We start from the raw sequence: 14,079 nt of genomic DNA on the forward strand, positions 1-14,079 counted from the left end.
AAATGTTTGCATGTTTGTGTTTATAAAAGCATACAATTATTAATTTGGACTCTGACCACTGTCCTCACTGTAGCACCTATAGTTCCTAATTCACTGGACAAGAGAACATTGAAGTGCAACTGTGGTGAGCTTAATGCCGTCCTCTATGTGTATATAGCCATAAATCTACAGTCCATTTCACAGAGTAGCGATATCGTTAAACATTTCTGTATCTTATCCAAGAAGTGGCTTAAGTTTGAACAGAGCCTGTTCACTAAAAGCTATCTCTTGCCAATGGCCTTATTCTCAGTAAAAATGTTCACGTATCCTAAGAATAAAGTATCATAAATGAGAGAGAACCCCTTTCTTCCACTGACTATTCCACTATCAAGCATGGATATAAAGGATTTGATTTCTTAATATTAAGAGGAAAATTGCTGTGGTCATCAGTGTGATCCTCCAGACATCTGTTCCTCTCCCAGGTACAAGGTCAGATACTGTCTTCGCACACTCTGAAGTTTTCTGTGACCATGTGACTGAGTTGTCATCAAAGTATCAACAAAGGAGAATTATATTACTTGAAGGTTGAATCTTTAAGAATGCATAAACAATGTAGTACTATTCTCTGGCTTTTCCCTTCTGACATGGAGACCAGTGGTGCCCATATTTTAGCTTATATATCATTCTGGGTACTAGAGTAACAATATCACATGGACACATAGCATGAAAAAAAAAGAGCATTATAGTATTAAGTCATTAAAACTTTTGAAGTTATTCATTAAGGTAGAATTACTTATCCTATCCCAGGTGATAAAAAAAATTATCCTCAATATTTCCTAATCTCACTTCCTCATGTATCAGCATGTTTCCTTATGTAATAGAAAATATCACTGTAAGTTTCCCTAACTCTCTAATCCTTACTTCACATGATTCAAAAATGGTAAGAGATCCACATCCACTAAAGAGAATTCATCCATAACCATGCCAGGAAGTGTGTGGATAGTTGGACTAAGACTGAAGCCAAGGTAAATTTTCACTCCAGCCTCTGTGCACCTGCCATTTTTAAGAAGGAATTAAAAGAGGATCTATACTTCTTCTATACACCAGGATAATAGGCAATATAGTTCTAATAAGCCTGTCTTACATTAAGAAAGGTATGGCATAAAACAAAGTTCATAATTCACCTTTACGAATTTGAAAAGAGTAGTAGAACAAATAAGACAGGATGAATAGAACAGATAAATAAAATGTCAATTTTTTTAAAAAAAGAATTAACAGACATTCATGCATTTTAAAAATTATTTAAAACTGTATTTTAATAGACCTTTTAAAACATATTAATGAGAAGTTTAAAGATAACTTTAGAATTATGTGAAAATAAATTGTAGGGTTTTTAAAATTATTAGTTGAAAAGAACGGAAAAAAGAAAGAAGGAAGGAGAGAGGGAGGATGAGGAAAGAAAAAATAAGGTGAGACATAAAGTGGCGTGGGTGTGTGCGTGCACGTGCAAGTGGGCACGCGCATGAGCGAGAGAAAGAGAGAGACTAATAAACCAGCTCTAGGAGTTGAATTTACTTTCCTAAATTATGCAGATTTTATATTCACTTGCATTAGGTATCAATGTAATTCACATTCTTTCTTTCACTATAACTGTGCCTTGGGGTCTTACCTTTCTACGTAATCTAGCAGCCGAGAACAGTGGTTTGAAGCTGGAGCATCATGACCTCCTACTGCATAAAGAAAACCATCACAGGTGGCAACACCAACACCCCCTCTTCGTTTACACATTGGAGCACACATGTGCCACTTATTTGTGTGAGGATCATAATATTCCATTGAACTCAAACAGGAACTTCCATCACGACCTCCAACTGAATACAACCTAAGAACACAATGGGGAAAACATGATTTAGTATTACAGTCTGTATGACCAAATGAAGGAAAGGAAAAGTCCTTTACAAATAAATTTTCAATCACAGCATGAGCCTCAAATGTGTTAAAAATATATTACTTCACATGGAAATTTTTGTTAAAGGGACATTATAACTAATTACGTATACCTAAATCCCATGATTCTAATAGGCTATATACTAGATGCAATTAAAATGATAATTTTCTAACCTCTTTATTTCTAGAATGTTAGACTAAAACTATTTTTGTGTAAATAATTAAATCATCTAATACATTATTTTAATAAATATCGAGGAATGCCTATTTTGAAAATAAGATATATTTATCTTCAATTTTTCTTGAAAATGAGCAAAATCAGAAGAAAATCGATTATCTTACTTTTTGTTCAGCAATTGATTTTGCTATTGATTTTGCCAGTAGGTAAATCATGCCTACTTCTTGTGTTCTGTATTCACAGTTTAGAACACTAAATAAATGGAATAATTTAAACACATATTGTCATAACACTAGCTTTCTTAATCAGTGCCTATACTATAGCTAATGTGTTATCTGGATAGACAAAACTTTATAGGAAAAAAGAGTACAATGATATTAGCCTGATTGAATATTGCTGAAACTTACTTGGTACACTTATTTTGCTATTATTTCATTACTGAGAAGTATGATAGGAACCCAGGAAAAGAAATATTACAGCACACATGGTACTTAAAATACATTCATAGAATACAAAAGTAGAAATACATTATCTATTCTTAGTAAAAACATTCTTGCTTATTTAATAATAGCCATGAAGATTGTATCACAGAAAGGTACAGAGTTGAATTTATTTATTTACTCATTTATTCAACACCTAACTTTGAATGCCTAGTGTATGTCACACACCATCCCAAATTTTGTGAACATATCCGTGAGCAAAACAGGAAAAAATTCCTTGCACTCAATTCTACTAGGAGCGATATAGACATAATACACACAGTAAACACGTGTATTATATACTACTAAGGGCTGTAGACACATAAAGCAGGGAAGTGGTGTCAGGAGTGCAAATGGTGGGAGTGGGAGTTGCAGTTACAAATTTAAGTATATGATCAAAAAAGGTCTTATTGAGAAGGTGATGTTTGCCCCCAAACTTGAAGAAGATGGTAGTGTTTGGAGGTGAGTTCAGGAATATCTCTGGGGGAGAAGATTTGAGGCCGATTGAACAGGTGAGTGCAAAGTTCCAGGGGCAGCAAGGAAGCCAGAACAGCAGGAGCAGAGATAGTGGGCGGGGTAGCAGAGGAGATAATGGGTAAGGGTAAAGGGTGGGCCTCACACAGGTGTTTAGACATTTGTCTAATGTCTAAAGCAAATGTAGACATTTTCCCTAAGTGAAACAGGAAGCCATGGGAGGATTTTGAGTAGAGGAATGTTATAACTTGTTTATGGTTTAATGAGATTAGATGTCATGAAATTTTTGCTTTACTAGTGGACATTATGCTTAATATATTGGTAAACAGACTTAATTCTAACTAAGTAAATGCATAGGATGACATTATTACTTAGTATATAAAATAGTTTAGGCCTTAGATTTAAAAATTCATCCTCTAATATTCTTTAGTAAGTCTAAAATATGATGTTTAAACTGACTTCAAATCCTGGAGATTTTTTTAAGATGTCTGTGTTTCTCTCAATGCCTGCCATGAAAAAATACTTTTGATTGCCCAAGTGTTTCCATTATGGATGTAATGCCTCTGCTTGATTACTCACAAGTTGTCTGCTGGCTCTCAGTCTTGCAATATGCTGAAATTAACCAATAGGAGCAATTTAAAGGACAAGTATTGGACAATTTAGCTTGCAAAATCACCCAGAAGTGAAATGATTATTCACTCGGAAGTTTTTATCATCCTAAATGCTTCACAAAATCTGAACTTTATTTCTGTTTCATTTAAATTGAAGATCTAACTCAAAAGAAGTATGCTATAATATTGAGATATTGTTATTAAAACTTAGCAAAATAACTTTTTGCAGAGATTTTATTTATTGGTTAAGTATCTTCATGAAGGGCACCTACCACAGTCCCTGGTACATAGTTTACATATAAGAAAAGTATTCCCTTTTTATTTTCTATTGTCTTAATGGAATGGTTGACTTCAAGCTACTGTGTTTATTCATACACATTATAGTGACAAATTATACTGTTGCTGTATCTGAATCCAGCATTGCTGATACTAAAATAATTCTATACAATACTTTATCACACTTTTTTGAAATTATTAAAGAATGCTAACATATACAAATATATAGCTAAATGTGTATAAAAATAATGATAATTAATTAAACATATTGCTCACATTATAGAAGTCAAATATCGAGCCTATTAGCATAGCTTTATATTTGAAAATAAAATGTACCTTAAATTTCACAAGTTACAACATCATTGATTTCTTAATATAATTATATATATATATTATAAACCACTATTTATTCAATCTCTCTGCCTTTGTGTGAACCTTCTCCTAATAAAACTCAGTAACACATGGGTTTATACAAAAGAAATTTATGTAACACCTCTATAAAAATGATATAATATCTGACAGTTTCTTTTGTAAAATAAATGTTTGATACATCATAGCTGTTATTTTATAAATTATTTACTAAAGCCTAAGCTAGGTTATCAGGGTTTTATTTCATTTGGTAAATGTCCCTTTTAATGTTCTTCCTATTATATAGTCTACAGATTAACAATGAAATTATTGTAATTTTGATAATGTAATATAAATTATTAATACTAGAGCAAAATTGGTTGAAAAGAATAAATACACTACATTTTTTCTTCAGAAACAGCTTTACAAAAGAAATGGGAAAATTGTATAGAAGAGATAATAGTGTCCTTTGGGGCTGCTTTATGGAGCAATTGTTAAAACCAACAGATGTATTTCAATACTTGAAAATATTTTGCAGCTAGAATAAATGTTGCAATGTACACACAAAAATTCACGGACAATTTTCCAACGTTATTTTCTCAGATGTCCTCTTACAATCTAGTTAATCATAGTTTAGACTGATTCCCTGTTTTGTTTTACTACAATGACGAATTAGATGTTGAGAATATGAAGAGCAGAGAAGGATCTGATACTAGAAGTAAATGCACTGACAACATAAGAAGTGACAGCTGACAGTTTCATGGCAAGAAAGGAAACATGACATTTTAACTTAGAGTTGAAAGATGAGTAGAAATGTGTAAGATGAAGAAATAGGGGAAAGCATTACATACAGGGAAAGCATTATGTGTAAAGACAAGGGACATGAAAGGTCATAGCCAGTGATAGAGTGGCAAGTATGTCATATTGGTGGAACGGGTGGTAGTGAAGGAGGGGAAGAAGAGATATGGCTGGTAGGATGAAAAGGTTAGACTGAGAATGAAGGGGATTGTATGCCATGCTATGGAGCTGGAATTTCATTCAGAGGCAATGAGTAAAGGGCAGAAAAATAACATTCTTAGGAGATATCAGTGTCATAGGTCAGTTTGCTGTGAACATTGACCTGTATATCCCTCCTTGCATGCCAAAAATTGGCAGGAGGTCAGAAATACCCCTGACTTAAGTAAACTCTTCTAGAATTTTGCTGAGAATGAATGAGTCTTCCCTACCTCTTTCATTAACTTATGTGTTTATTCAGCCTACAGAAAAGTTTTATATAAACTTTAGCAACAATGTCTTCCTGTTTTGATATCTAGTTGCCAGGTGCCCATCTCAGCACCATGTATTTTATATTCTAGTACAGGTATACTTCATTTTATTTATGCATGATTTATGCATTTATTGCATTTGATTGTGCTTCACCTTATTGAGTTTTGCAGGTATTGCATTTTTCTTTTTTTAACAAATCGAAGTTTTATGGTAATCCTGCATTGTCAGATGACGGTTAGCACTTTTTGGCAATAAAGTATTTTTTAAATTAAGGTATGTAGATTGTTTTTAAAAACATAATGCTATTGCACACAATAAACTATGATATAGTGTAAACATAAATTTTTATATGCACTGGGCAACCAAAAACTCCATGTGACTCCCTTTATTGCAATATATACTTTATTGTGGTGGTCTGGAATCAAACCTGCAATGTCTTCGGGGTATGCCTGTGCATACAATATGGCCGTAGGAAGAAACAAATTCTGTATTAGTTAAGATATGGATTCAAATGTGTGTAAAGTGGCTTTGCAGGTAGGTGTTGAGACCCAGGTTGCTTCCAACATTCAACCTATAATCTGTAGGATAAGACCCTTTATCAAGAACTGTGAAGAGTCTGAAATTTTACCAGACCTGAAAGCTAACAAATTAGCCTACCACAGTTTCATAGATGCTGGTAAAAGACACAAGATTCTGGGATCAGAAAGAAATGACTTTGTTTTTCATGCACAACAGATAGAATGAGCTCCATGTTCACATGGGTTCCCCCTGTCCCTCCAAGTCCCACCAGGGTGATACAGAGAGATTCAGGTGAATGCTTATTTACGTAGAGGACTTTTCTCATATCTGGAGTTTAGGAACTGCTAATCCTTAAAGGGGCTGCCAGCAAACCTGTCCAATCATTGCTCTGAAGGTAGATATTATCTTTATTATTGTGTTCCTGCTCTCTCAAGGAACAAACCTGCTCTCTGCCCAAAAGAAAGACACTATCTCTACCTTCCAAAGCTGTTCGATTTACAAATATCCTTGAAAAGCTGGTGAAAAAAGTTGCCAATATTTTTGCTTGGAAAATGTGCAGGAATGTTAAAAGTCCATGGAGAATTGTCTACAAACCCTCTGGTCCTGAAGGTGGAGTCCTAGCTGTCACAACCACAGTTCAAACAGAAAGATGAAGGAAAAGTGGAAGAAGGAGCGCATTTTCTCCCTTTAAGAATCAATCTTTTAAGTTGCACTACTCACTTTTTACATCCTGTTGGCCAGAACTTAGTTACATGAGAATACCTGACTGATCAGGTGCTGGGAAATGTTATCTTTGTTTTAGGTGGCCACTTGCCTAGCTAACAGTGCTGTGCATACTGTCGTATAAAAAGGAATGAATGAGTATTAAGGGCCAATTATGGGCTTCCCTGGTGGCGCAGTGGTTGAGAATCTGCCTGCCGATGCAGGGGACACGGGTTCGAGCCCTGGTCTGGGAAGATCCCACATGCCGCGGAGCAACTACGCCCGTGAGCCACAACTACTGAGCCTGCGCGTCTGGAGCCTGTGCTCCGCAACAAGAGGCTGCGATAATGAGAGCCCCGCGCACCGTGATGAAGAGTGGCCCCCGCTTGCCACAAATAGAGAAAGCCCTAGCACAGAAACGAAGACCCAACAAGCCATAAATAAATAAATAAATAAATAAATAAATAAATACATACATACATACATACATACAAATTAAAAAAAAAAAAAAGAGCCAATTATAACTTTCTGCCACAGCACTAGATCTTTTCCAGCCCTGTGTGCCATTGTGCATTCTGTCCTAAGTACCTTGTTACTATATAGGGTGGGTTACTGTTCATTCATCACTCATTAATCAATTCAGGTATGTCTCCACTAGAAAGTCTTTTTGATCCCACTTTGTCTTTTCCCCAGAAATGTAATGTTATTTATAATCCGTATACTAGGGAAAGTTATTTAATGTGTGGCATACTTTATCACTGGTACATAACTTCAGGAATGGCTATAGAAAGTGCAGTATAACACCTTTGATGGAACTCTCTAGATCCAGAACTTTGTTTGATCCTTTGTTTACTAATTGATGGAGAACTCTTTCATCTGATCCCATGATAAGGCTTGTCATTACTGCTATCAAAATACTCCTGCATGTACCTTTCAGTGAATAATTTCCATGAGAGGTACTAGTTGAGTGCCTGAGAGTACAGAGTGAGATTTCAGTAAGCTTACACATCAGGCTATGAGACTGCTTTTTTTCCCACTTACTAAGAAATGTTGGTACATGTGGGAAACTCAGTCTGAGACTTTGTTGTTGTGTACTGGTTTGCTATGATTTCAAATCCACTTATTTATGACCAAAAAAAAATTAAGTTGTTTTTAGAAGTAAAGTTGTTTTGATATAAGAATGAAGTAAGTTGTGTCTGGATGTCATCATCTCATCTGCCCTTGATTGATAAGAACTTAGTAACTCAGCTGCTGAGGGACCCCAGCTGGGGGCTTTTCAATAAAAACTTGTGGAGAAGCAACACTGGCAAAGGGGACATTTAGACTATAAATACAGAGAGTTTGTGAAGGCTATCCCAGAGTTTCAGTCTGGACAAAGCTACCCTTGGTTAATTTAGCTCTCGGAAGGTCTTGGGTATTAATTTCTGCTATGATAAAGGAGACTTCTTTATCAGCCAGTGGTGATCCCTGGGAATATAAGCCTGCATGTCAACACCACTGCCATTGTTCCCTAGCAACATACTCTAGCAACCGAGGGACTTTTGTTTTTCCACTGGCAGCTGCACATCAGCTCTTGGTTGGCAAAACCGCCTCTTCCAGAAACCAAAACTCATAGAAAGAGTACACTTCAAGGTCTGGGCAAGATGGCAGAAGAGTAAGACGCAGAGATCACCTTCCTTCCCACAGATACATTAGAAATACATCTACAAGTGGAACTGCTCCTACAGAACACCCACTGAACGCTGGCAGAAGATGTCAGACCTCCCAAAAGTAAAGAAACTCCCCATGTACTTGGGTAGGGAAAAAGTAAAAAGAAATAACAGAGACAAAAGAATAGGGACGGGACCTGCACCAGTGGGAGGGAGCTGTGAAGGAAGAAAGGTTTCCACACACTAGGAAGCCCCTTCGCGGGCGGAGACTGCGGGTGGCAGAGGGGGGAAGCTTCGGATCCACAGAGAAGAGCGTGGCAACAGGGGTGCGGAGGGCACAGCGCAGAGATTCCCGCACAGAAGCTCAGCGCCGAGCAGCACTCACCAGCCTGAGAGGCTTGTCTGCTCATCCGCTAGGGCGGGCGGGGGCTAGGAGCTGAGGCTTGGGCTGCGGTCTGATCGCAGGGAGAGGACTGGGGTTGGCGACGTGAGCACAGCCTGAAGGGGTTAGCGCACCACAGCTAGCCGGGAGGGAGTCCGGGAAAGAGCCTGCAGCTGCCGAAGAGGCAAGAGACATTTTCTTGCCTCTTTGTTTCACGGCGCGCAAAGAGAGGGGATTCAGAGCGCCGCTTAAACGAGCTCCAGAGACGGGCGCGAGACGCGGCTATCAGCACTGACCCCAGAGATGGGCATGAAACGCTAAGGCTGCTGCCACCGCCACCAAGAAGCCTGTGTGCGAGCACAGGTCACTCTCCACACCGCCCCTCCCAGGAGCCTGTGCAGCCCGCCACTGCCAGGCTCCCGTGATCCAGGGAGAACTTCCCCGGGAGAACGCACTGCGTGCCTCAGGCTGGTGCAACGTCACGCTGGCCTCTGCCGCCGCAGGCTCGCCCCGCATCCGTACCCCTCCCTCCCCACGGCTTGAGTGAGCCAGAGCCCCCGAAGCAGCTGCTCCTTTAACCCCGTTCTGTCTGGGCGGGGAACAGATGCCCTCAGGCGACCTACACGCAGAGGCGGGTCCAAATCCAAAGCTGAACCCCGGGAGCTGTAGGAACAAAGAAGAGAAAGGGAAATTTCTCCCAGCAACCTCAGAAGCAGCGGATGAAAGCTCCACAAACAACTTGATGTTCCTGCATCTGTTGAATACCTGAATAGACAACGAATCATCCCAAATTCAGGAGGTGGACTTTAGGAGCAGGATATATTAATTTTCCCCTTTTCTTTTTTTTGTGAGTGTATATGAATATGCTTCTGGGTGAGATTTTGTCTGTATAGCTTTGCTTTCACCATTTGTCCTAGGGTTCGGTCCGTCCGTTTTTTTTTCTTTTTTTTTGTACTTAAAAAATGTTTTTTCTTTCTTTCTTTCTTTCTTTCTTTCTTTCTTTATTTATTTATTTATGGCTGTGTTGGGTCTTCGTTTCTGTGCGAGGGCTTTCTCTAGTTGTGGCAAGTGGGGGCCACTCTTCATCGCGGTGCGCGGGCCTCTCACTGTCGCGGCCTCTCTCGTTGCGGAGAACAGGCTCCAGACGCGCAGGCTCAGTAGTTGTGGCTCACGGGCCTAGTTGCTCCGTGGCATGTGGGATCTTCCCAGACCAGGGCTCGAACCCGTGTCCCCTGCATTTGGCAGGCAGATTCTCAACCACTGCGCCACCAGGGAAGCCCCAAAAAATGTTTTTTCTTAATAAAATTTTTCTTAATAATTTTTAACTTATTTTCTATTTTTAAAAATTAAAAAAAATTTCTTAATAAATTTATTCTTAATAATTTTTTTCTTATTTTTTATTATAATAGCTTTATTTTATTTTATTTTATTTTATCCTCTTTCTTACTTTCTTTCTATCTTTTCAACCTTTTATTCTGAGCCATGTGGATGAAAGGCTCTTGGTGCTCCAGCCAGGCATCAGGGCTGTGCCTCTGAGGTGGGAGAGCCAACTTCAGGACACTGGTCCACAAGAGACTTCCCAGCTCCACGTAATACCAAATGGCGAAAATCTCTCAGAGATCTCCATCTCAACACCAAGAAACAGCTTCACTCAACGACCAGCAAGCTACAGTGCTGGACACCCTATGCCAAACAACTAGCAAGACAGGAACACAGCCCCATCCATTAGCAGAGAGGCTGCTTAAAATCATAATAAGGCCACAGACACCCCAAAACACACCACCAAACGTGGACGTGCCCAACAGAAAGACAAGATCCAGCCTCATCCACCACAACACAGGCACTAGTCCCCTCCACCAGGAAGCCTACACAACCCACTGAACCAACCTTAGCCACTGGGGACAGATACCAAAAACAATGGGAACTACGAACCTGCAGCCTGTGAAAAGGAGACCCTAAACACAGTAAGATAAGCAAAATGAGAAGACAAAAAAACACACAGTAGATGAAGGAGCAGGGTCAAAACACACCCGACCTAACAAATGAAGACGAAATAGGGAGTCTACCTGAAAAAAAATTCAGAATAATGATAGTAAAGATGATCCAAAATCTTGGAAATAGAATAGACAAAATGCAAGAAACATTTAACAAGGACGTAGAAGAACTAAAGAGGAACCAAGTAACGATGAAAAACACAATAAATGAAATTAAAAATACTCTAGATGGGATCAATAGCAGAATAACTGAGGCAGAAGAAAGGATAAGTGACCTGGAAGATAAAATAGTGGAAATAACTACTGCAGAGCAGAATAAAGAAAAAAGAATGAAAAGAACTGAGGACAGTCTCAGAGACCTCTGGGACAACATTAAACGCACCAACATTCGAATTATAGGGGTCCCAGAAGAAGAAGAGAAAAAGAAAGGGACTGAGAAAATACTTGAAGAGATTGAGATTATAGTTGAAAACTTCCCTAATATGGGAAAGGAAATAGTTAATCAAGTCCTGGAAGCACAGAGAGTCCCATACAGGATAAATCCAAGGAAAAACACGCCAAGACACATATTAATCAAACTATCAAAAATTAAATATAAAGAAAACATATTAAAAGCAGCAAGGGAAAAACAACAAATAACACACAAGGGAATCCTCATAAGGTTACCAGCTGATCTTTCAGCAGAAACTCTGCAAGCCAGAAGGGAGTGGCAGGATATACTTAAAGTGATGAAGGAGAAAAACCTACAACCAAGATTACTCTACCCAGCAAGGATCTCATTCAGATTTGATGGAGAAATTAAAACCTTTACAGACAAGCAAAAGCTGAGAGAGTTCAGCACAACCGAACCAGCTTTACAACAAATGCTAAAGGAACTTCTCTAGGCAAGAAACACAAGAGAAGGAAAACACCTACAATAACAAACCCAAAACATTTAAGAAAATGGGGATAGGAACATACATATCGATAATTACCTTAAATGTAAATGGATTTAATGCTCCCACCAAAAGACACAGACTGGCTGAAAGGATACAAAAACAAGACCCATATATATGCTGTCTACAACAGACCCACTTCAGACCTAGAGACACATACAGACTGAAAGTGAGGGGATGGAAAAAGATATTCCATGCCAAAGGAAATCAAAAGAAAGCTGGAGTAGCAATTCTCATATCAGACAAAATAAACTTTAAAATAAAGACTATTACAAGAGAGAAAGAAAGACACTATATAATGATCAAGGTATCGATCCAAGAATAAGGTATAAGAATTGTAAATATTTATGCACCCAACATAGGAGCACCTCAATGCATAAGGCTAATACTAACAGCCATAAAAGGGGAAATTGACAGTAACACAATCATAGTAGGGGACTTTAACACCCCACTTTCACCAATGGACAGATCATCCGAAATGAAAATAAATAAGGAAACACAAGCTTTATATGATACATTAAACAAGAGGGACTTAATTGATATTTGTAGAACATACCACCCAAAAACAACAGAATACACATTTTTCTCAAGTGCTCACGGAACATTCTCCAGGATAGATCATATCTTGGGTCACAAATCAAGCCTTGATAAATTTAAGAAAATTGAAATCGTATCAAGTATCTTTTCCGAACAGAACGTTATGAGACTAGATATCAATTACAGGAAGAGATCTTTAAAAAATACAAACACATGGAGGCTACACAATACACTACTTAATAACAAAGTGATCACTGAAGAAATCAAAGGGGAAATCAAAAAATACCTAGAAAGAAATGACAATGGAGACACGATGACCCAAAACCTATGGGATGCAGCAAAAGCAGTTCTAAGAGGGAAGTTTATAGCAATACAAGCCTACATCAAGAAACAGGAAACATCTCGAATAAACAACCTAACCTTGCACCTAAAGCAAGTAGAGAAAGAAGAACAAAAAAACCCCAAAGTTAGCAGAAGGAAAGAAGTCGTAAAAATCAGATCAGAAATAAATGAAAAAGAAATGAAGGAGACAATAGCAAAGATCAATAAAACTAAAAGCTGGTTCTTTGAGAACATAAACAAGATTGATAAACCATTAGCCAGACTCATCAAGAGAAAAAGGGAGAAGACTCAAATCAATAGAATTAGAAATGAAAAAGGAGAAGTAACCACTGACACTGCAGAAATACAAAAGATCATGAGAGATTACTACAAGCAACTCTATGCCAATAAAATGGACAACCTGGAAGAAATGGAGAGATTCTTAGAAATGCACAACCTGCAGAGACTGAACCAGGAAGAAATAGAAAATATGAACAGACCAATCACAAGCACTGAAATTGAAACTGTGATTAAAAATCTTCCAACAAAAAAAAGCCCAGGACCAGATGGCTTCACAGGGAAATTCTTCAAACATTTACAGAAAGGCTAAAACCTATCCATCTCAAACTCTTCCAAAATATTGCAGAGGGAGGAGCACTCCCCAACTCATTCTATGAGGACACCATCACCCTGATACCAAAACCAGACAAAGATGTCACAAAGAAAGAAAACTACAGGCCAATATCACTGATGAACATAGATGCAAAAATCCTCAACAAAATACTAGCAAACAGAATCCAACAGCACATTAAAAGGATCATACACCATGATCAAGTGGGGTTTATTCCAGGAATGAAATGAGTCTTCAATATAAGCAAATCAATCGTGATACATCATATTAACAAACTGAAGGGGAAAAACCATATGATCATCTCAATAGATGCAGAGGAAGCTTTCGACAAAATTCAACATCCATTTATGATAAAAGCCCTGCAGAAAGTAGGCATAGAGGGAACTTTCCTCAACATAATAAAGGCCATATATGACAAACCCACAGCCAACATTGTCCTCAATGGTGAAAAACTGAAACCATTTCCACTAAGATCAGGAACAAGACAAGGTTGCCCACTCTCACCACTATTATTCAACATAGTTTTGGAAGTGTTAGCCACAGCAATCAGAGAAGACAAAGAAATAAAAGGAATCCAAATCGGAAAAGAAGTAAAGCTGTCACTGTTTGCAGATGACATGATACTATACAAAGAGAATCCTAAAGATGGTACCAGAAAACTCCTAGAGCTAATCAATGAATTTGGTAAAGTAGCAGGATACAAAATTAATGCACAGAAATCTCTTGCATTCCTATACACTAATGATGAAACATCTGAAAGTGATATTAAGAAAACACTCCCATTTACCATTGCAACAAAAAGAATAAAATATCTAGGAATAAACCTACCTAAGGAGACAAAAGACATGTAT

The 14,079-nt window shown here is 38.1% G+C and overlaps 1 protein-coding gene across 2 annotated transcripts in view; it reads right to left on the minus strand.

Annotated features, from left to right (window-relative positions):
• The window catches only part of KLHL1 (kelch like family member 1), a 422,746-nt gene that overhangs the window by 18,560 nt on the left and 390,107 nt on the right, over nt 1-14,079 (minus strand). For both annotated transcript variants that reach the window (XM_068526655.1, XM_068526654.1), the window contains one exon: nt 1,649-1,861. In XM_068526655.1, coding sequence (XP_068382756.1) covers nt 1,649-1,861 — 213 coding nt within the window. The remainder of the gene's footprint in view (nt 1-1,648; nt 1,862-14,079) is intronic.

Source organism: Eschrichtius robustus, chromosome 18 (assembly GCF_028021215.1).
Source record: "Eschrichtius robustus isolate mEscRob2 chromosome 18, mEscRob2.pri, whole genome shotgun sequence".
Taxonomy (NCBI): domain Eukaryota; kingdom Metazoa; phylum Chordata; class Mammalia; order Artiodactyla; family Eschrichtiidae; genus Eschrichtius; species Eschrichtius robustus.